A 23,669-nucleotide genomic window follows, 5' to 3' on the forward strand; every position below is an offset into this window, starting at 1 on the left:
TTTACTTAATCTAATCCTACGTAAAAAACCCCGAAACAGGCTAATTTTTGTCAACTAGTTCTGCACACCTTTTTGGCTGTACATTACTTTGTTCAATTTTATTCTATTCTATTTATTCTATTTTACATCTGATACAATCTAATATTCAAACATATGTTCAAATGTTCAAATATTTTGTGCACACAAAATAAATCTGTATTTTATCAAACATAATAAATCAATATTGTTTAATAATTAATTATTTTTTCATATTTTTGGGTCATTTTGTTCACACAATTTTATGGTTTTAACGACTTGATTGCGTTTAATGCTGAAAAATATAATTTTCATGAAGTTAGATTGTAATTCGAGTATTGAGCCAACAATAAATTTGGGTTGTTCAAATTAATATCTACAATATTTTAATGCACATTTACCATGGTTATTAATTATTATATTTATTTAAGTGTTTAATGTGCCAAATAATTAGATTATATTTTAAAGTTTAAATTAGTTTTAATGTGTTTTGTTAAAATCGTAAAAGTTTCTTAATGGCTTTTAGAAAGAAGTTGGGTTTACAGTGGCTCCTTCGTTATGTATACACGACACAAGGGGATGCAATTAGATTATTAAGATTAAGATTATTATTTTAAACATTATCATCCTACAAGTAATGTACTTTTGTATTTATAAATTATAGAGTGACTATTGTAAATGTTATTAATGTAAAAATGAGGTAGTATTTGATGTTACTATAAAATAGATACTTATTTTTTTTTTTTAATAAAAAATATAAAAATTTAATTATTGGTATTTAATTTAATTAATTATAAAATTCGTTATAATTAATTTTATTCAAAAGTTTGAAGTACGCGTATAAAAAAATTCAATTTTTAAAATATTTTCAACGAATAAGATATTTTAAGGTTCTAGAAAGTATATATATATATCTTAGAATTCGTTTTATATATATTGATCAAATTTGTCTCTAATTAATAATAATTATTATTATTAATGATAAAATAATGATATTATATTAAGTAAAACAAAAAGTTTAACTTTCATTCATAAGCAACTTCGAAGTTTTATTTCAGTTTCTTCTTGTTTTTTGTTCTAAATTGTGATAAGTATTGATTTCATATCAGAGTATATTTTCTACTCATTAGTACGCATTAGTAGTGACGAGGACTACTTAGTAGTAGTTCTATAAGTTCTATGATTGTTGGATTAGAATTGACGCGATTAAGCACATACAAAAAATAGCATTTTTATTGCAAATTTCAAATCAAACTAACAGGCTGATCACGAGCTATCTTTTAGGTAATTCATTATAATCCTTTAGGTAATTATATTGAATGATGCTTTTTTAATATATTTAATTAGTTAATACAAGTAATTTTGTTTATAACAAAAAATTTAGTATTAAATTTATGTGGGAAATATGCTATATGGAATACAGCAACTTAATGGAGCATCAACATTTAGCTTCGAAATTTTGTAAGAAATCAATAGAAAACTTTGATTATCCTTAATGTTAACTGACTTGTATCTGTTAGCAAGAACTCCAAACTGACAAACCAGTCAGTTATAGGTCACGCATATGGTAGATGTAGGTTGTAATTAAAACGTTTGTGTTAAGTCAGTATTTATTACATGTAACATGATAATGTCTCTTAAATAATTTGTTGATAAATACCAGATGCTAATCTGATATTTATAAAAATATAGAAAAGGAAAGGTTATCATTAGTTTATTCAATGAAACTGGAGTTGTGGTCCATATAAGGCATGGTCGACATAACATATCTTATTTTTCATCTGCGTTCGAAATTCGAACCTTCTGAATTTGAACCGTTTTCTGGAACTGGTAAGAAATGGTTGAAATGAAAGATACTGATCTTTTACAAGAACGTGGCTCAATACTTAGAACCTTAAAACACGTGAAAGGCAAGCGGTATTAAAGTAGATATTTAAAAACTAAGATACACTGATGTTTTTCAGTAGTACATTAATTAAGCTAAATAAAATTTGAAGTAAATACGTCTTAAGTCTAAAGTAAAACGGCACCATAATGAGTAATAATATATTCTGTTTTTTTTTATAATCTAATAAATACTATAAATGCGCCTAATCTATTATTGTGCTTATTCATAAAAATAAACAAATATAATAAAATATTTTATAAAATGTATTTTTGAAAAAAAAAGTTGAAATAAGGTATGATTAAAACATTATACCGTTCGTTATTATGGACCACCGCTATATATGTACGACCCAGACATACAATATTGTTTATTAAAAATTAAATAAAAAGGCAGTCAAATATAAATTAAAATCGATTAAGTACGCAGAATAAGTTACAATTGTAAAAAATAGTATATAAGCGTATATAATACTATTATTGGTTTTCTATATAAGATGCAATTTAGTAAATGTTTTCTGATGAAGTCGATTGTAAGTAAATAAAAAAATACAAAAAAAATTAAAAAATCTCTTAATGTGATTTCTAAAATTCTTTGATGTTTTCATATCTTTTACAATAATGGTGTTTTATTCTATACTCTTATATTATTAATATTAATTAATACCAAAAATATATTTAAATGGAAATGTCTATTTTTATTTGTAGTGTGAAAATCTCGTATTCCAAGCGTGTTTTTTTTTCAATTCGGTATTTAAAAAAATTCATTCACAGATTAAAATATAGATTGTTCAGATACAGGTTCTACAATAACAAGTAATATTAACATATTTGTGTCAGATTTTTTTAGTGAAAAACTAATTTCAAACTAAGTAAAATACCAAAAATTTTAACGATCAGCTTGAATTTCTTGATCAGCTTTAAAATCTGTTTTTTTTTTTTGTTTTAAATTCTAAGATTTTGTAAAAAGTATGCAATATTCAGCAAATCCAAAACTGAGTTAATTTTAATTTTTATTGTCTTTCTTAGCTTATTTTTAAAGAGAAATCATTTTGAACTACGCAATGATAGGTTTTGTATATTTATTATTAAACATATTTGCCATAATGTATTATTTGTAGTAATTATTATTTATTGTATCTAACATACTCGTAGAATGTATTGTTGATTTTTTAAATCTAACTGAAATCAGTCTAATCAAAATCAATAAAATAAAGAGATATCAGACAATCTTTAAAGTTTCTCGTCGAAACTATAAACTTGCTCAATGGTGCAAAGATTTACGTATCGGTTTTATTTAAATAAATTTTGCATAAATTTTTAAATACAGCATAATTAAAGAAACCTGATATATTAAAAATTATAATTAAAAGAAACATAAAAATGAAAATAAGTATAAAGTTAAGTGTTAATTGACTAGTTCTGAGAACTCCCATCAGCATTTCCAAATTAAAAATAATTGTGAAAAATGTATGTTTAATATTTATTACAAAATAACATTTTATATTGCTTTAAAAGTAATCATAATAGAATGATTCCAACTTACTTATGAGTAATATATAAGTGATTAATGACTTCGTTTTGTTAGTTTTTCCGGAATAGAATAAAATATAATATGAATGAATAATTATCTATGTTTAAGAAATGTATATATTCTTTATTGAAATATATTTCGACGAATACATATTACGTTAACTTGGGGAAAGGTTTTGTAATAATTTAATAACAACTGGATAAATTAGTTATACCAAAGAATCTAGAGTATCTCGAGAATCTTGAGAACATCATACCAGTTGTGACTCGATCGAACATTGTTGCATGAGGATTTATTATAAATCCACCACCAAAATAAAGTGGGTATTTCGTTTGTATAAGCGTGGCGCTTTTTTGTACTCTAGATTCTTTGGTTATGTCCATATTAACTGAATCGCGAAGTCTAAGAAGGTTACAAACGCAATTTTATGATATCCTGATTAACTATGAGTCTTTTGATTAGAGGTTTTGTTTTTGCAACAGATTTTGCCGTCAATAAAAGTATTTATTAAGCTAACAGACTGATGAGAGATGTTAAGGTTATGGGCAATCCTTCAGGCAAAAATGACGAATATCGTTCATGTTTAAATACGAAATGTAATCTATTATATTAAGTGATGCTTTTCTTTATTATGCTTCGTTTGCAACCAAAAAATGTAGTTTAAAATCTTATTTCAACAATTTTTATTCAAATTATATCCTAAGGTATATATCAATACTGAAAAATATTTAGGAGCACTTTTTACTTATAATAATATTTATAGCTTGCTCGCTTCATAAGTGTAGCATTACATTAAACAATAAAATTATATTTTGACAATATGGGATCATTGTTTACGTTGTAAACCCCGACTTGTGCCATTGTTTTAATAGCTTCATCTTCGTCAAAACCACTTTTGTGCAACATGCATAATCATATATGATCTGTTTTACATTACCTGTTACCCTACATTTTATTACTGATTGTTGTGCGATTTTTTTTTGTTTCTGCACTGAATAACATAAAAATTTAGTCCATTTTATATTCGATTAATTCGTAAGGTATGAAAATATCAAAATTAGTTTTTAATTTTACCATTATGAAAATAGTTTAAAGCAGGATTGATTCAGTTTTTAGCTATGTTGCGACTAGCCACATACCAATATTCTTGATCCTAATCCATAAATTTATCAACAGTTGATCCAGTTTTTTTTAGCTATGTTGTGACTAGCCATATGCCGATATTCTTTATCCTAATCTATAAATTTATCAAGTTTTTTAGTAAAAGGTCAACTAGAATGAGGGGTCTTTTTTATATCCAAATTTCCAGAAAGTAAAAGAACTACATATATTTCGGCTATTAATTATGATAGATAATTTTCACCATAAATAGTACAAATATTTTTTCATGTCTATATCGAATGTTTCCCTTTATCATAACCAAATTCTAAAATATATTAAATTTTTTTCAAATTATTAGATTTTTTCAAACCATGAAGAAGTTGGAAAATTATCATTGATACCTTTAGTACCTTTAGACCTTTAGTACAAAAAAAAAAAAATGAAATAATGCTTTAGCTTAAGGTTTAAATAAATGAAAAACCTATACTTTTCAGGTTTCAACATTTTTTAATATCTTAATGTCATTAATCTTTTAATATTAGCTCCAATCTCATTATAAAATGTATCTATTTTTATATGTCAAAAAAAAAACCAATTTGGTAGAATAAGTAATTGCTCAAACTTAGTTTGCTTTAGAGGCAAGCGAACAGAAAAACGCTGAAAACTTTTTGCCCAATCTCATTAAACAAAGTACAAAATTACAAATTAAATTTTTGTTATATTTTTAATTTATTTAATTCGAATTTTATGTAAAATAATTGAAAAAAATTCCAAGAATTTCGTTTAAAAGTTATTTTCTCCTAGAACGACAGCATTCCATATTTATATTGTAATAAAATATAGTTAAATTAATGTTTATTAGACTATGTTTTACATTCACATCCAATCTAATTAATATTATTGCAGTTAAAAACACGATAAAATAAACAGTATAAAATATGAATTGTTTACTTTTAAATGTGAGAACTAAAATATATAATGCAAACATCTCTTTTTTGTTTTATAGCTAAATATTTACATATAAAATTGTGGACGAAAATGCCCAGTTCGGTTCAATATTCGTTTTAAAGACATTGAAAAAAATTAAAAATCTCAGAATGTAAATATCTTTTCTTTAAAATAATGTGAAATAATGTGAAATATGATTTAATACATTTAAAAATAACAATTACAATGAACAACAACATTATTCCAGTTTTTTCTTTGCCATTTTATTATTTCTACGATCATCCGCTTAATATTTTTATTTCGTATTGTATACAGACGTCGTCTAGCAAAATTTTAGAAATAAAAATATCGTAACTCATTTTATGCGTCATGGGAACGGGAAATGTGGTATAATCCACTCTGTGTTGCTACGTTTTGTGATAAGCTAAAATATTATAAAATATATATTAAAATTTGTAAACTAATAATCTTGTGAGAAATATTGTATAAAAAATTTAATACAATATATATATAATTTACACCGCGAATCAAATGTTTTATTGTGCTAACCGCAGTAGTTTCAACCGATCATTAGGGTATTAATGAACTTGAGCACTTTTGACGGTTTTATATTATTCCATACATTAAGAAAAGCAATAAGTCTAAGCCACAGAAGGATAAATCTGCTATTGCTAAGCTTAAGGTATTCACACAGAATGTTTTCATACGTTTCAACATCCATTTTACAAAAGTAGAGAGTAGATACTGATTTCGGAAAGACCTATTTTATAAACATAGTAACTTAGCCTACAGTGCCCGTTGTGAAGCGAAAGAAGCCTTATAGAGGCTGTCGTAAATGGGTTAATAAATCTCTTGGTTTGCCTTTGCGTTTTTACAGTTTATCAAGTAGTTTTTGATTTGGGCGTCTTCCCAATATTTGAGTGGTGATTTTTTAAAACACAGTTAATAATAATTTCTAACCAGTTTATGAATGAAGTCTTATCAAATCTTTTTATTTATTTATGAAGAAATACCATAGGTCTCAGTTCTTAAAGAATAAATAAGAATAAAGAATAAATAAACTTGTAATCGCTGTGTAGGTGTTCGATATATCAGTCCCAAAATAGACTTACTTAGATCTTAAAAATTAAGTCGAATGTGATATCACAAAAGAGGCTATTCTGCTGAATATATCGATAGCAACCTTGCAAAGAGCTCTTAAAAGCGATTCCAAAGTAAAGCTTGCGAAGTTTTGTTGTTTAAAAAAAAAAAAAATTGGGATTAATAGCGCACTTACCCGAATTGCTTCAATTCAATTATTATTGTTTTGACGAGAAAAATATCCTATTTAATCAATTTGTAAACAAACAAAATAATCGGGGTCAAAAATCAAGTTCGACGGTTGGTAATGCTTTGAGGGGCAGTGACGGTCGATGATCGCAGTCCGTTGGTGTGTTTGTACCATTATATAAAGGTTAATCTGAATATGCTTTAATGTTGTAAGTTATTAAAAAAACATATTCACGCCGCTCAACGATCGCAGCAGAGGTAGCCCACGTATTAGATGGCTCGACAGCGTGATCGATGACCTCAGAAAAATGGGTATCTAAAATTGGAGATCTAAAATAACACGCAGCGCAGAATGAAGGAAGTTGGTTGATGCAGCTAAAGCTCCCCCCAAACTGTAACGCTGATGATGATGACTGGTGAGCGAAAATGCAGATTTTATATCGAAAGTTCGGAATGAACTCGAAAAATTAATTGCTTTTAATTCATGTTGTTTTTGTTTCAAGAAAGAAAATACAACTTAATATAAAAAAGCATTAATTAAATTCGTAGTTTATTGAAATTACGATGGTCTACAAATAGGTTAGAAATTCTCTCCAAAACTAGTAGTGTTGTCATTAGAACCTTAAAATACAGACTGCGATTATAATGTGTTATGCTGTGGAACATAAGAGGATGAAGCATGTGTTTTCTATATTTTCAGTTTTCGATAATTTTTTTAAAATCAAAATTTTTTTTTAAATAAATTGAATAGATATATTTATTTTAGTCCACTCTGTACATAATCAATGTAAACCATGATCAAACAAATTTTTTGTTTAAAGACAATATCATTTTGTTGGTTTAAATTTAAGCTTTCAATTATAATTTATGTGCTAAAATTGGAACAATCTAAATTTAGGTGACTATATTAAATTGCTGCCAATAGAGCTGACAACTGCAATTTATTACTTCCTCTATGAATTGCGGGTAAGGTGACAAATATAAATATGAAGTGCATTCATTTGGCACAAGTGGAATGAAAAAGAATCGACAAAAAATTACCTCACCACAGAAGCAATATTTTACCATAGTAAGTAAGTACTTTGAGGTTACTTGGATGCAGAACTTTAAAAATACATAAAATGTGCATAAAACTTATAAATGAAAAACTCATTGAAATTCATACTTGTTAGAGATTCCAGTAACTGCTGTTGCAACTGCTGCTGCAACTGCCACTGCTGTAGTTGGCATAATTGCTAGGAAACTGAATTACTTTGAGATTGAAATTGCAAACTGAATTGACTTGAAAAAACTAGAAAAGGAAGTTTTCACATATACTCGTAACTATAGTTTTTAAAGCACTATTTTATTTAGTTGAACTAACATTGTTTGATAAATTCAATTCAATTTTTAGATGAATTTAGGATGTAAACAAGCTGAGACATCGGTAATTTTATTTTTTTTTTTTTTTTTTTTTTTCAAATTTCTACCTACAGTAGTGAATATCTGTCATAAGAAAGTAAAATTAAACGCAATTGTGTATGTTAGTTTTAAATAATTTTAAGATTTTACGTTTATGTATATTAATTTTCCATACTTTCTGTAAACCGATGGTATTATTGTAGTAATAATATAATGGAAATAAAATAATAATTCTTATCGTTACTAGATAAATTTTAAATGTTGGTGAAAATCCTTAAAAAAATCTTTTTGACATATCACATTCAAATATACATCTTAATGTATATTTAACTCCTTTTAAATTAAAGTCATCAATTATTAAAGATTAAAATCTTCAAATCAAATAATTTTCATACTCTCCTAACCACCTTTGAAAAGAAAATAGAATGCTTTCTTAATTAATTATGATAAAAACCAGGCTTAGAAAACTTAGTTATGATTTTCTTATTTCAAGTTCTTCCATTACGGAAGAGGAAACAATTGTAAACGAAAAATTTTATGTACCGCTAATTATTTTTTATAAAATTCTAATAGTGTAAAATTTAAAGTTTATGTTAAAGATAGCTTCTTGTATTTTATTTTACTATTATCTTCTTAACTATCTTTGTTTACCATTACTTCCGTACCTACTTTATATTTCTATTTCCGTTTTTTTTCTGTTTACGTTCTCGAGTCTGTTTTGCTTCGTTTTTTCAGAGTTGTTTATGCTTCCGTTTTAATCTATTTTTTATTGCTCTGTATTTTTCCCTATCTCTACTTTTTACTCTTCACTATCTCTACAATTTATTCTTTCACTATCTTTGTTTGTTCCATATGTTTGTTCCAACACTTTCTTCATATACTTTGTACCACTTTGTATTATTTCCACTTTTTTTTGCTTCATATACTCTTTCTTTGCTTTCGTTTTTACTTCTTTCGAGTTTTATATCTTTCATAGCTTTTCTCTTAGTTTCAATAAGCTAAATTTTGAAATTTATTTGAGTGGTGGTATTCATTCACAATCCCGGGTAACGAGCTTGATAACTGAATAACATAGTAATATTGCAAAATGCCAACAGCAAAATACATTTCGTGTGGTTTTATTGTTATTGGCACTTTAGAGTTTTATATTCTTATATTCTTAGTATATAGTTCTTTACTCGATATTGTGAATACCGCTATTATGTTTTATTCTTATAAGAGTAATAAATAAAACAAATATTGCGCATTATGGTTAATTGCCTTTTTAAATTTTCGGCTAAAATGATATTGTCTTTCTTATAGAACTCCAAAAATATGTGATTCTTCAAAGCATTCCAACCATGATCTTTATATTGGAAGTACTATACTATACTTAAAAATGGAGTAGTGTTGTCAGAATGAAACATAACAACTTTCATCTTAATCGATTTCGACTTTATATTTCTTGTTTCAATCATTTTAATAACTAAAAGTAGTGATTCGAATAGTAATAGTTTATAATGGACTATATGTAGTCTCTTGCAATATATAGCATCACTTTTTTGTTATCAATCAGAATTTCCACCGTTTGCAAAGGTACAACATTATCGTATGTGGTACCGTTTCCATTGCCTCTGTTATTATACTTATTAAATGATTTGAATATATTCTATTTTAACGGTGAAAACTGCTTATGGATATTAAGTTTATTAATCTTTGATCACCTAATTAATATAGCACCCAAACATTAAGCTATTTATAACCAGTTTTATGGAAATGGTTTGAGATTGTTTTGTAGTCTTTCTTAAACTTTTTAGCAAAATAGTGTTCACATTTTGGTTTTTTTAAAACTTATATAGATTCTTATCTTTGATTCATTGATTTTGTTAGCGATAAGTCGATCAGATTCAAGATCATCTCTCATATTCAAATTTTCAGAACGAAAGTAAGCGAACCATTTTAGGCAGTTGATGTGATTGACAACTTTCGTTATATAAGTCGCATTCTTTTATTTCTCGTATTAAAATTATAAAACATACTGAAAATTTTTTGAAACTTCAACCAATGCCACCAATCAACTAATCAGTCCTGGTAAAACAAAAAAATAAAAAGTAATAGAAGGAACTATCCGCTTCAAAAGTATGAGAGCTTAAAATCAAGTGAATAAAAAAAACGCCCCCAACTCAATAAGTACCTTAAATTGAGATTTCAAAAAAGCTGCTTACTGTTATTTAAATAAAAAATATAAAAAATAAGCATATGAAAAGTTACATTTTATTTAAAAAAAATTAATTTTTTACTAGTTTTGTTTATATCGAAATATATTTTTCTAGTAAATATTTGAGTATCTACGTTTCTTACTACAATATTAACATAAAATTCTCGTAGATATTTTAACATTTACTTTTTGTATCTTCATGCTTGTAGGATGTAGGTATGAATGTCTGTATATGTTACTAAATATTGATAATTTTTTTTCTTTCTACCGGAATTCAAAATAAATTTCAACAGAATTACGAAGTTAGACACGTGTGCTCTTGTAATAAAAGCTATAAAAATGCAAAAACTTTGTGACTCATTTTTGTTAAACGTATTTTGCGGTTGACTTGTTTAATTATGAATTTTAAATTGAATTTTATTTATGTTGAGTAAGTCTCTACAGCAACTTACTTACCTAAATTATCAACTGAGTATAAATGACTCCATTTATGCTTTATAAAAGTATTAAGCTAGACTTATAGTCAATAATAATTAATTTATTATAAATATTTCTTAAATTTATTTTACCCTTAGTTAGTATGCGGAATTGATAGTATATCAAAAATATAGATGACCTCAGTAAGTTTGATTTGATTACATATACGTAATAATTTATTATGCTATTATCTATAATAAAATAACATTGATATCAAAATTTTTAAGTCTTTGTTAAGATGAAATAGTATGGAAAAACAATCACATTTGAGAATAACTGTGGTGTCTTTTTAAGTAGTATTGTAGTATAGATTAATGTTTACGAGTGGCGTCGCTAGGCGTCAGCGATTTCGGGGACTGCTGACGGCCTAGCGCCCGCAGGGGCCTCGCAAAAATTTACCGACTGTGGATTCTAAGCACTTAATAAATATTTTGAACAATTTGGTTTGATAATGGCATTAACCATATTCGAAGTATTCCCGAATGTTTATATAGTAATCAGATTCATGTTCACAGTTCCAGTCAGTATAGCTTCGACGAAAAGAAAGAAGCAAAGTTAAAATTGTTTAAGACGTACTAGAAAAGTATGATGATCCAAGAGAGACTATCTCCATTGGAAATTCTATAAACTGAAGCAAAAATAGCAGCAAATTATGATATAATATCGAAAAAATTGAGTGAGGCTCAATTTTAAAACATACCTTAAACAAACTACCTTACCTTTTTAATCTTTAAATGCTTTCATTGCTTAGCTCTTTTTATTATTTATTTTTCTTTTTATTTATAAAAATGTAAAATTGCGGTATAAAATATTTTAAACTTCAAAAAGTATACATATAAGTATGTTTAAAGTGTTTTGCTTCTATTAGGGTTTTTAAGACAATATAAAATTTGTTTTAAGTTCTGTATATATATTATTGAAATATTTTCCACTAATGCCATATAAACTATATAGAAAGTATGTGTATAGCAGAGTTAAATTCATAGTTTATTATGGAGTTATTGAATCATAAATCACATCGATACTCTCAGCACACCTTTCGCAAAAGAATTTGGAACATATTAAATAAATTAAAAAAGGTGAATATTTTAATAAATATGCAATATGGACAATAGACAACTGAAAAACTATAACGGAATGTGATATTAGTAATTGTTATTATTTTTAATTGAAATTATTTTTTATTAGACCATACTCCTGATGATAACTCTCAAAGAGAGTCGAAATATAGAATTTTTTAATAAAACAGCAATAAAGGAATTTTAATTTTATTGAAATAAAAGTGAACTATATCCAGCTAATAAATAAACAGTAAAATCTTAAGAAATATAATATTTCCAGTGGACTATGATTAGTTTTAATACATAATTTAGAAGATATATTAAAATACGTTTCGATAATTAATTATTAGTTTTATCAGTTAATATGAATGAATGATATTATATGAGATATTTATCTAAGTAAATGTGTCTGATTGCTTTTTAATTTAAAGAGATCAGTCTTGTAAGCACTTTGTACCCATAATAAATATGTAAATTTATGTGTTGTTATTAATTACAAAAATAAAAAATCATGTATATGATCATGAAATGATCATATATATAGCCCATGATAACCCGTTAGATAGTTTACATACTGGATAATATCTTATATTTATTTTTTGAATACCTTTCACTCTGTTACGTTGTCGTTATTATTTCGTATTTTATTTATAATAAGTGAATTTATTTATAATAAGTACATATACAAAATTATCATAATTTATGCTTTTCTGAAGTAACACATTTTTAATTTATTAAATTCTGTTTCGTCATCTATGCCAGACTCGCATTTTTTTGTTATAAACTTTTTTTTAAGTATATAATTAATATTTATTATTAAATATACGTACGGGTATATATACATTATGTATTTTAAATAAATTTAATAAAAACTGCAAAATTTTTAATTAACATTTAAAATGAAATTAAATTGGTTTTCATTATAAATAATTTTTCCATTTAAACTTTAATTAATATTCAATACTAGAAATAGTAAAAATCGTTTGCTTTTTAATTGATCTAAAGAGCATCCGGATACATTCGCAATAATCAATTTCTTTCATTATTTTTCAATTAACCTTTTTTCTACTTTATTTAAATACGCGTTGTTAGAGGTTTTCTTTTGCACTCAATATGCTATTATGGGCCTTAATAACACTGTCAATATAGCCAACCTCGCCATAGTGAAGCTGTTTTTATGTTCCTGCAACGTGAGCTCTCATCTATTAAACTATTACGATGAATTATATTATTTTCAAGGTTTCAATTATTGTTGTTGTGAACAAAGGATAGTTGCAATCAAGCGTGTGCTTTATCCTCGTGCAGTTCAATAGTGATGAAGCCTGTAGTCTGCAAACAAAGGCAACCATAAGTTGGTTAAAACTATTAAATAACTTGTTACTTTGTAAGCACAAAAGGTGTTCGTCATAACCATAAAGTTGATAAAATTATTTTGATTTATTTGATTAGATATTTAATTATAAAATGTTTTTAAGGTGTTGATTGAACTAGAATTAAACACTGTAACTAAATTATATATTATTAACTTATTAAATAATAATAATTTTTCTTTTTCATTACAGCCGAGTTACCTTACCTTTAACTGTGGAGGAGGTTTGTAATTAATATGTTATTATTATTTTAAATGTAGTATCTAAATATCTTAATCTTAATGTAGTATCAAGTTGCCCAACTTTATTCAGTTGCTGAAGCATCCAAAAATGAAACTGGTGGTGGCGAAGGTATTGAAGTTCTCAAAAATGAACCTTTCGAAAATTTTCCTCTTTTAGGTAATTTCTTTATTACAAAGAAAAATTTTGTATAGTATATTTTTTTAAATTTTATTATTTATTGTTTGTTTTAGGTGGTAAATACAATGCCGGACAGTATACATATAAAATATATCATTTAGCATCAAAAGTTCCAGCATTTATAAGACTGTTGGCACCAAAAGGTTCACTAGAAATACACGAAGAGGCATGGAATGCTTACCCTTATTGTAGAACAGTTATTACGGTAATTATTAATGAAAAATATGAATAAATCATTTATGTTAGGTAAACAGTATTCCTTAATTTTGGTATATTTAAAGCAGAACAGTCTATTATAATAAATTTTAATTTTAATATTTAAATTTAATTTTAAAAATTAAATTTTTTTTAATCTATTTCGTAGTCAAATTATATTTACATACAGTATATATGAAACGTTAAATACGTTTCTGTAACATAATGATATCGGTAGAGCCCTTCCATTTTGAAGTCATAATTTAATCTGAAGATAGATTTACATAAAATCCTAAAAAACATATTTACAAAAATGTTATTGAAAACATGAGTATTTATATTCCATGAAACATTGTATCCTAGCATAAATATGTAAATATGTGATATGACAACGGTCTATATAATGTTTCTAATAAAGCCTATAGTATATAGATGTTGTATCTACGTAAGCCTAGATAGAAAGTTACAGATATTTTGAATTAATATTTAAAAGTATACTAAGTGTTATAAGTGTCTTGTGTCATTTAATATGTATTAATATACTGAATGAGAACTCTATCTAATGATCTATATAGATTTTTCTTGAATTTTCAAAACTATATTAGTTTCATTGATTTCAAGCATAAGGTACATATTTTCTATATATATGTTTTTTAAAAATAGGAACTAAATTAAAAAAAATTTGTATTCGCACACATTGATATAATTTATCATAAAATGCTCTTTGATAAATCTGAAATAGTTGTGATGATTAGTTTAGATACAGTTGAGTTATAGTTTAACAATGTAAAAACAAGTAACAAATAATGCGTATATAAAAGGAATACTACTGAAACTTAAAATTATAATTAATTAATTAAATTATTCTATAGCTGATTAGTGATTTGGTTCTAATCTAAAACAGCAAGTGAATTTGTTAACGAATTTTCATAACAAATTAGGAATAAATTCTAAGTTAGAACAATACAAGTCATGTACGGCTTTGGGTCAGATGGCTAGTTAACATTGAGTAGGTGCTGTGAGTTCAAATTTATAGAATAAAACTTGTTTTTTTCATACAATATTTCGATAAAATACTTTCTTCTTTAATAATTATCTCTTCATTCAAAAACCACAAACTATTTTAAAATTTTGTGGTTTATTAAAGTAGTAATAGATTGACTAACTATAACGAATTCTATATGATAACCTCATTTAAAATATTGTTGTTTTATATATTTAATAACCTTTATCCAATTTTTAGAATCCTAAATTTATGAAAGATAACTTTAAAGTTATAATAGATTCTTTGCATTTGAGTAATTGCGGTGAAGAAGAAAATGTGAGTCTATAAGTTTTTAAGAATTTACTAATACGCTTTTTTATTCTTTATATCTTTCACATGCCTATTAAACAATCATTTTTGCGTCGTAAATGGTGTTGGATTCATATGGTTTTTAATAATAAAATAAAAAAAAATTAATTTTTCATCAATGGCTTATTCATAACTAATGTAAAAAATCTACTATAATTAATAATTAAAATTGTGTGCGTCTTTAAACTGTTGTATGTTGAACTATTAAAACTAACAGAATCCTGGTTATATGAAAGAAAATTTTATAATTTGTATTGAATCGCTTCATATTGCTGATGATGGAGACCAGCTTAATGTGAGTTTATTTCATTGTCTTGTGTACTATTTGTGTATGAAATTTAAATTCATTAAACTCTTATGTATATTGATTTTAATCTTATAACATGTATTATTTTCAATAATACGAATATAATATTAATATCATTATACAATATATATTATTAATATTCTTTGTTGCTTTGCTTTCAAACATTTTTCACTTACTTCATATAATTTTTAGTTGCTTTGATTTAACATTAGTTAAATAGTTAAAACACAACAATAGTTAATATAATATATTATTTTTAAAAAATGGTACAATTGATACAATTGATTTTCATGTATATAATAATTTGAAATTAAGGTGCATGAACTGCCACCAGAGAAGCTTAAAGCACGCGAAGTTGTAATGATTGATATTGCTAACGATCCTGTCACTCCTGCAGATTACAAAGTAGATGAGGATCCAACAAAGTAGGTTTTTTAAAAACATAATCTTATTTTAATTTATTTATTTATATATTTTTTAACAATAGGTTTAAATCAGAGAAAACAGGTCGTGGTCCACTGGTAGGAGCAGATTGGAAGAAAAAAGTAAATCCTGTTATGACATGTTATAAGTTAGTAACATGTGAGTTCAAATGGTTTGGTTTGCAATCGAGGATAGAGAATTTTATACAAAAATCTGAAAGACGATTATTTACAAACTTCCATCGGTACGTATTTATATAAAGCTTTTTTTTATCCTCAATAAAAGTAAATCCTGTTATGACATGTTATAAGTTAGTAACATGTGAGTTCAAATGGTTTGGTTTGCAATCGAGGATAGAGAATTTTATACAAAAATCTGAAAGACGATTATTTACAAACTTCCATCGGTACGTATTTATATAAAGCTTTTTTTTATCCTCAATAAGTTTTATTACAGTATATATACAGTCATATGGTTAGACATAAAATTTAAATAATTAATTATAAACATATTTTTGTAACAATTACTATTTAAAAGTTTTTTATATAGAAATTAGTTTCTATATAAAAAAAAAGTTTTGTATATCACAAATAACAGAATCACATTGAAGAACTTGATAACTTAGTGTCAAATTAATGTAAGCAAATATATGAAGCTACGGTTAATTTATTATTTTTTTATCCAATTTAATCTAAAAGTAAAGCGTATGTAGTATTTTAAACACATTCATTTCATCGGGTTTTGTTTATGGAGTATAACTTGAAATATAGAAGTTATTATTGTTCAGATATATAAGTTGTGTTCAAAATTTCGAACATTGATGTTCGCCGGTGCTTGCAATATTCAAATACCATTTTGTGTTCGAGTATTTCAAGTTGTACGTATTTATATAAAACAAAACTTAAATAAAATATACCATAAAACAGACTATTAAATGATGTTCAAAAATTTCTATTAAAAAAAATGAAGCATTTAGTAGATAAGCTGTTTTAAATAGAGCTGGTTGAATATCATACTATTCGAACATTTTAAAGCATTATTTTATACTATTGAAAATTTTGTTAAGACTTTAATATTATATACGTATTCCTAAGGCAGCATTTATTTATTTCCATTTCCGATGTGCATTTTCGCTGCAGTTATACTCTGTATGGTATCCAACTTTTCAATTTATGGACTGATTTGTTGATTGATTTCTGCAATTGGTGTTACTGTTTAGCAAAATTTCTGAACTTTGAATTAGAGTAGATTCAATTATCTTTTTTACCAGCTTTTTTCAAGCGAAAAGAAATTTTCATTCTTATTATCTTTAGAGTTCCTATCATTCCTCCCTGCACCACTTCTTGCTTCACTAAAATGTTAGTCCTTTATATAGCCTGCAGCTTAATATCTAATTACAACAACAAAAACGTAATATTGATTTTTGGGATTTACAAGTAAAAATATTATCCGATAAGAAAGATAAAAGGATTACTTTTATATACATATGTACTGAAATTTACTGCATATAAAAATTTTTTTTTTTTTTAAAAAGGGATTGCAATGATCTGCGATCATTTTTACTCCATTTACTTTATTTAAAGAACAGTATTTACAAGCATTGTACAGTATTGTGTTATTATTAAAAAATTCTAAACGAAGAGGACACTAAAAATTCGCGAACACAAGCTCTAAAATTTTAATGTAAAATTTTAATGTACATTAAATGCACATTAAAAACATTTTTTAATAGTTTCGACGGACACTAAAAGATGACTAAAAACACACTACCTTCGAAAAATGATTGCTAAAAAGTTGACTACTTTAGTGAAAATATTGTTAAAAAATTCACTACCTTACTGAAAAGATCGAAAATTCATTACCTTCGAGCAATAAAAATTTTAAAAGAGAAGTCGGAGAGATCTCAGGACACTATTTTAGTGTTTCGGATATGTCGCTTTCATTTTTAGTGTACTGTTTGTGATTGTGTTCGTGAACACAAACTCTTAAAATTGTTTGATGTGTTTCGGATATGAGCAATACACTACAATACTGTACTGTTTATTTTTGTTTACTGTTTACAAGTTAATTTGAAAATAAATTAACGTCGTTTAAAGATAAAAGCGGAAATTACCATATTGAAGTATTATATTGATATTATTCAGAAATATCAAACTAATATACAATTTGTTTCTTCTTTTAGCCAAGTATTCTGTTGGATTGATCGCTGGCACGGTCTAACAATGGAGGATATACGAGCAATTGAGGAAGAAGTCAAAGAAGAATTAGATCGACAACGTCAATTTGGTGAAGTTAGAGGCATGCGAGCGGACAGTGATTAAATTTATGCAAATATAGAAAACAAAAAACACCAACTACACAAGTATCTAATTGAGTTGAAACTTAAAACCAATGTAAATTCACTTCTCCTCATTTTTGGTTCAATACTTATTAGCAAATTATAATATAATAACAACATAAAAACAACAAATACTTTAACTTACGTCAACACCACATTTACAATAAAAAATAAATAAATTAATTAATTAATTGATAGTTTTACTGAATTATTGAAGAATTTTTAGATTAGTTAAAAACAACAAAATTCAATTTAAAGAAAAAAAAAACAAATATAATATATACAATTAATGCATATGTATAAAACGATATAAAAAAAGCTGCAATAGTTAAAGTGAAATTATTATGTTTAAAAATATGATAACATAGAATTATGTACGTATGAACTAAGCAAAGAATATTACAATGTGTTTATATTAAATAAATATAAGAAATAAACTGAAAACAAAGTAATGATACAACAAAATAATAATGCAACAAAATGATAATTTAAAAGTGTTATTTAATTTTATTCTCTATAATATATATATATATATATAAATTTTAAAAATGAAAAGTATAAATAAAAATTATTTTTAATGTAATTGCATATACATAAATAGTGTATTATTATTACATATATACAAAGAAGCAAATTTAGTCATGCCAGTTATTTATATGAATTAGTAAAAAAAGACAAAAATATGTAAAACATAAAAGAAATTTTTAGAAACTATTTACCTTTGGTTTTAAAAATAAATAAATATATATATATATACATATGTATAAATGTTGCTTAAGCATAAAATATTCCAAATTAATTCATTTTATTTCTGATTAATGTTATTTTTTTGTATAAAGTATGCATTAATTATGGTGATAATTTAATAGTAAGTAAATACAAGTGCAGCATTTTAGGCATATTAACGGGCACTACGATTATTATATAGAAATACACATATATAAAATATAAAAACACACATTTAGATTGGAGACAGATATTTTTCTAGAATACGTGTTTTTTAATTTAAATTTTATTTATTTGTTCGTTTCATTTAAATATATTTTGTTTTTAGTATTGATTTTATAATTAAGTCGGTTGTTACAGCGATATATATCAACTAATAATAATTAATAAAGATTTGTCTGGCTATTTTTAATAAACTCTTTTATGAACTAGTTGTCTTTCTTTTTTCAAATAGTTTTTGAGGTAGTCTAGTTCTTTTAAAATTAAAGCAGATGTTGTATTGATTTTTAAAAAATTTGCAAATGTAAAACATCTGTTAATGTTTTTCTTATATATTACTTATTAAAGTAATTTAATTACAAAGAGTTTATATAAAGCAATAAACTTAGTTGCACTGATAACATCATGTTGAATAATATATAAGAGTATATTTTTTTAATTCTTAAGTGCTAACAAGTAATAGTGACGTACAAATTTTAGCGAAATTTGAAAAAAATTAGAATTCAATACTTTCTTTTTTGACTTATTCTACTATAAAATTAATAAATACCTGTATTCTCATTTTGTGAAAATCCTGATAAATTGTTATAATGCCCTTTTTTATATTACAAAATACTTAAAATTTTTTTTAAAGTTTTGAAGCTTAGCAATAGTTTCTAAAAAGGATATTCACTAACTTAAACTAGTGATTTTTAAAAATAAATCGAAAGTCAGATTATTATTATATATATATTTATCTTCCCTATTAATACGAATGTATATTTTTAAATTAATATTTTGATTTAACTCGTTTTAAGTTTAACTTGATAATAGTTAAGAAAAGGATATGATATATATAATCGAGTGACGATATTTGACATTGCTGATTATTATGAAACAGGGATAGTACACTGCGACCTAAAAGATCTATTGCGCCCCTTAGTTGGATTAAAATGTTTCTCCAAGTCCGATTTTATTAATGAAAGACTGTATAGGGCCTATCTTTTCTAGTCTTGAATCCTTATATTTCATGAAATACGTTCCAAGATGTTTCTACTGCTTGTGTATCAGTACCGGGCACTCCCCAAGCTTATGATATGCAGGTTTCCTCTCTTCTCTACAGTATCTTAAGTCTGAGTTGGATTGGATTCAAACTTTATTAGGTGGTTATTTAATCTACAGTGACCGGTTAGTAATCCCATAGTAATTTTTAGGTTATTCTTTGTTGTTCTATGCAATCCTTGAAGCGTTTTATGTTGTAAGTCCTATTAATATTGTTGATATTCTGAAACGTTTATCTGGAAATATATATTTTTCTGTTATCATTCCCAATTTTATAATTTTTCAGCAAATATATTTTAAAACGACTTATTGTCAATTATCAGTACATGTTCTTTTCTTTCTTTGACACCATTATTTTATTATATCATAAAAGCTATATTATGTTTCTTTCCTGTTACTAGTACATCTAATCCAGTAAAATTCCAGAAATCTTACTTTTTTCAATTAGAATAACATCTTAATAATTTTTGATTATTAAGATAATTTACAAAATATTCAGAAAAGATTCTCGCACATATTTTATGTGCAGATTTTATGTACAGAATACTTTCAATTTCTATTGCCTCTAGTTTGATCTAATTTAGTTCGACACAAATCTTCCAATTCACTGTCAAAAATTTGCAGTTTACAATCTTTGTTTTCAAATGGTTATGTATTGGAAGTTTTAGTTATCAGTATATTTCTAGCTCAGTTTATTGCAAAACTCTTTATCATTATTTGCGATTTAATATTTGATTGTTTAGCTTTTATCAAGTTTTATCGATTTAATATTAATAATATTACTCATTCTTATTCTAATAACACTTATTACTTAGGTGATTTAAATGTATTTAGTAAGCTTTAATAGGTTTCAAAAAAAAGTGTAAGTGTATTTAGTTTATTCGCACTTATATATATTACACCTTATATCAGAATATCACTATTTAGACAAGAGTTTCTTAGTCCTAATGATTATAATATGTATATAAGGCAACATGCCTTTCAGAATTTGTCTTGAGATGCTATGCTCCTCTGGTTGGAGAAGAAAGATATGTAATCATTATCAATACAATTCAATTAAAACCAAAGGAACTATATCTATGTTACTTCACATTTTTTATAATATATCAATGAGATATTTTTAGTGTTTCTTTCAATGTTTAGATATTTTTAGATGACGGTTTAGAACAATAATTTTTAGAGAAAAAAAATTATGGACTATGAAACTTTTTCTTTTCACGAAAATTGATGACATCAAATTATTTGATAAGATATATTTAAAATTTAAATATTAAACTTAAATAGTACAATAGAGAAATTGTCTTACGGATTAATAAATTTCTGTTTAGAAAAGTACTCAGTTCAATAAAATAAATCAGTGTTCATTCCTTATGTATATATATATTTGTATACTAGATTTCCAAATATAATTCAAATCTAAAAACTATATTTATAAATTGAAAAGATACATCTTAACTTTTGATCTTAAACTTAAATAGTACAAAAGGGAGATTCTTTTACTGTTCATTTAATATTTTTTTGGAAAAGTACTCAGTTCTACAAAGTAAAATAATATTTATTCCTTATATTGTATACATTTTGAATAGCCTTCAAAATGTAATTCAAATCTCTGAACTATTTTGTATATGGACTTGATATTTTAAACTTACTACAAAGCCGATCGTTTTTTTTTTTCAAGAAGTTTTCTAATTAGTTCATCAACACTTTTTTCTAAGAAGTTTTATCTTATCTAATATAGTCATTATAGTATAGTCAGTATTGCCAGTAGGGAAGCCTGTTGTTCACCTGTAGTGAGTTTTACTATATTATTATTATTATTATGCTTGGGGATCTTACGCTGTAACCCCTAAGATCTATTAAATCCCCCTTGTGAAATGAGAGTGTTTCTCTAAGTCCAATTTAGGTTATGTTTGTTTAGAATTACAATAACAAAATCTCCTATGCTTTATTTCCTTCAATTATTAACTTATTTTTCATTTTCAATCAATTCAATTAAATAAAATACTAATAGCAATTATAAATTTTTAATGAACATTAAAATGTCGAGGGTTCGCTTTGGAAAGCTTCTAAATATTTTAAATGCTGTAATAATTATTTCATTTAAACTTAATTTAATTTAAACATATAATTTTACAATAATAAAAATAAATGGATAAATAAATAAAACAATTACACTACAAACGCGCTGGTCACGTGCATAAAATAAACCAAACTAATTTGCATACAAAATAAATAAATTAAATAATTTTTATATACTTATATTTTTATTTGTTTATTACATGAGTTTAAGAAAAATGTTGTATATTACATGCTGTTGTCTATTAATTTCAGTACTCAGTAATTTAAAATTTGAGTGGAGTTATTAAAATTTGTGTGATTTGAATTTAGTTTAAAAATTAAAAATTAATAAAAAAAAAAGACAAAAAGTGTTTCTTAGTTAATAACTAAAAGAATAAATAATTTTAATTTAAAATTGAATTTGAAACAATGAATTTTAAAGTAGGTTTAATATTGTTATAAATGCAACAAAAAGAAAAAATAAATATAAATAAAAAAAGAGATTTTATTAATAAAATAAAGTTTGCGTTCATTTTATATATAATAATTACGAGTTATATTTAATTATATCTAATTATTTGTAATTAATTGCAATTTAATAATTAATTAATATTCATACACTTTAAATACAATTAACTTTAATAAAAAAAAACTATGCATAATTTTTAACTAATAAAGCAAGTATATATATAATAACACAATTTAGTAAATAATATAAAAAATTAATTTAATGAATTAAAATTATTAATACAAAGAAACAAAGAAAAATATTTTAAAACATGTATCTGAAATGATTTATTGAAAATAAATTAAATATAAAAAAATGAAAGGAGAAGAAATATGTATTAATAAAATATATATATTAAACTAAGTACAATGTTATTTCATTTAAGATTTTTAGAAATTGAAATCCATACACGATGGATGGTTACTAGGTGACGTTTTACATTTTATTTTTATATTTCAATTAACATCATCAAAAAAGAGTTTTTGTTTTTATTATATTTCATAGAAATTTTATATTTTTGACACATATTTAGTTGTAAATAAAAAGTTTCTCTGGTATTTTTTTTTACAAACTTCTGGCAGTGGGGTAGTTAGTACAGGTTGCCTTACACTAAGCGTAGATCTGACAGGTTCTTAGCATTACTAGACTAGGCTCCCTAAAAGCAGTTAAAAGGCACACATTACTTAAAATGTTCATATCATTAGCGAATTTTAAGAGGTAGTTCACTCCAAAAAAGCAAATTACATACATAATTGTTTAACTCGAAGTCTCCATAAGTCGAAACTTTTCTTTTCAAAATATTGCTTCGAGTTATGGAGTTATC

At 25.1% G+C, this 23,669-nt stretch overlaps 1 protein-coding gene across 5 annotated transcripts in view; it reads left to right on the forward strand.

Moving 5' to 3' along the window:
- The window catches only part of LOC119680600 (phosphatidylinositol transfer protein alpha isoform), a 33,741-nt gene extending 15,287 nt beyond the window's left edge, over positions 1-18,454 (forward strand). Inside the window, exons 2-9 of one of the 5 annotated variants that reach the window (XM_038093506.1) lie at positions 13,450-13,480; positions 13,545-13,656; positions 13,731-13,882; positions 15,116-15,193; positions 15,849-15,958; positions 16,021-16,128; positions 16,291-16,362; positions 18,139-18,445. In XM_038093506.1, the coding sequence (XP_037949434.1) occupies positions 13,450-13,480; positions 13,545-13,656; positions 13,731-13,882; positions 15,116-15,193; positions 15,849-15,958; positions 16,021-16,128; positions 16,291-16,362; positions 18,139-18,277 (802 nt within the window). In that variant the 3' untranslated portion in view covers positions 18,278-18,445. Of the gene's footprint in view, positions 1-13,449; positions 13,481-13,544; positions 13,657-13,730; positions 13,883-15,115; positions 15,194-15,443; positions 15,522-15,848; positions 15,959-16,020; positions 16,201-16,290; positions 16,363-18,138 lie in introns of all 5 variants that reach the window. The other 4 variants (XM_038093507.1, XM_038093508.1, XM_038093509.1 and 1 more) reach the window with 4 other exon arrangements.
- Positions 18,455-23,669: the final 5,215 nt, after the last annotated feature.

This window comes from Teleopsis dalmanni, chromosome 2 (genome assembly GCF_002237135.1).
Source record: "Teleopsis dalmanni isolate 2A chromosome 2, ASM223713v2, whole genome shotgun sequence".
NCBI lineage: Eukaryota > Metazoa > Arthropoda > Insecta > Diptera > Diopsidae > Teleopsis > Teleopsis dalmanni.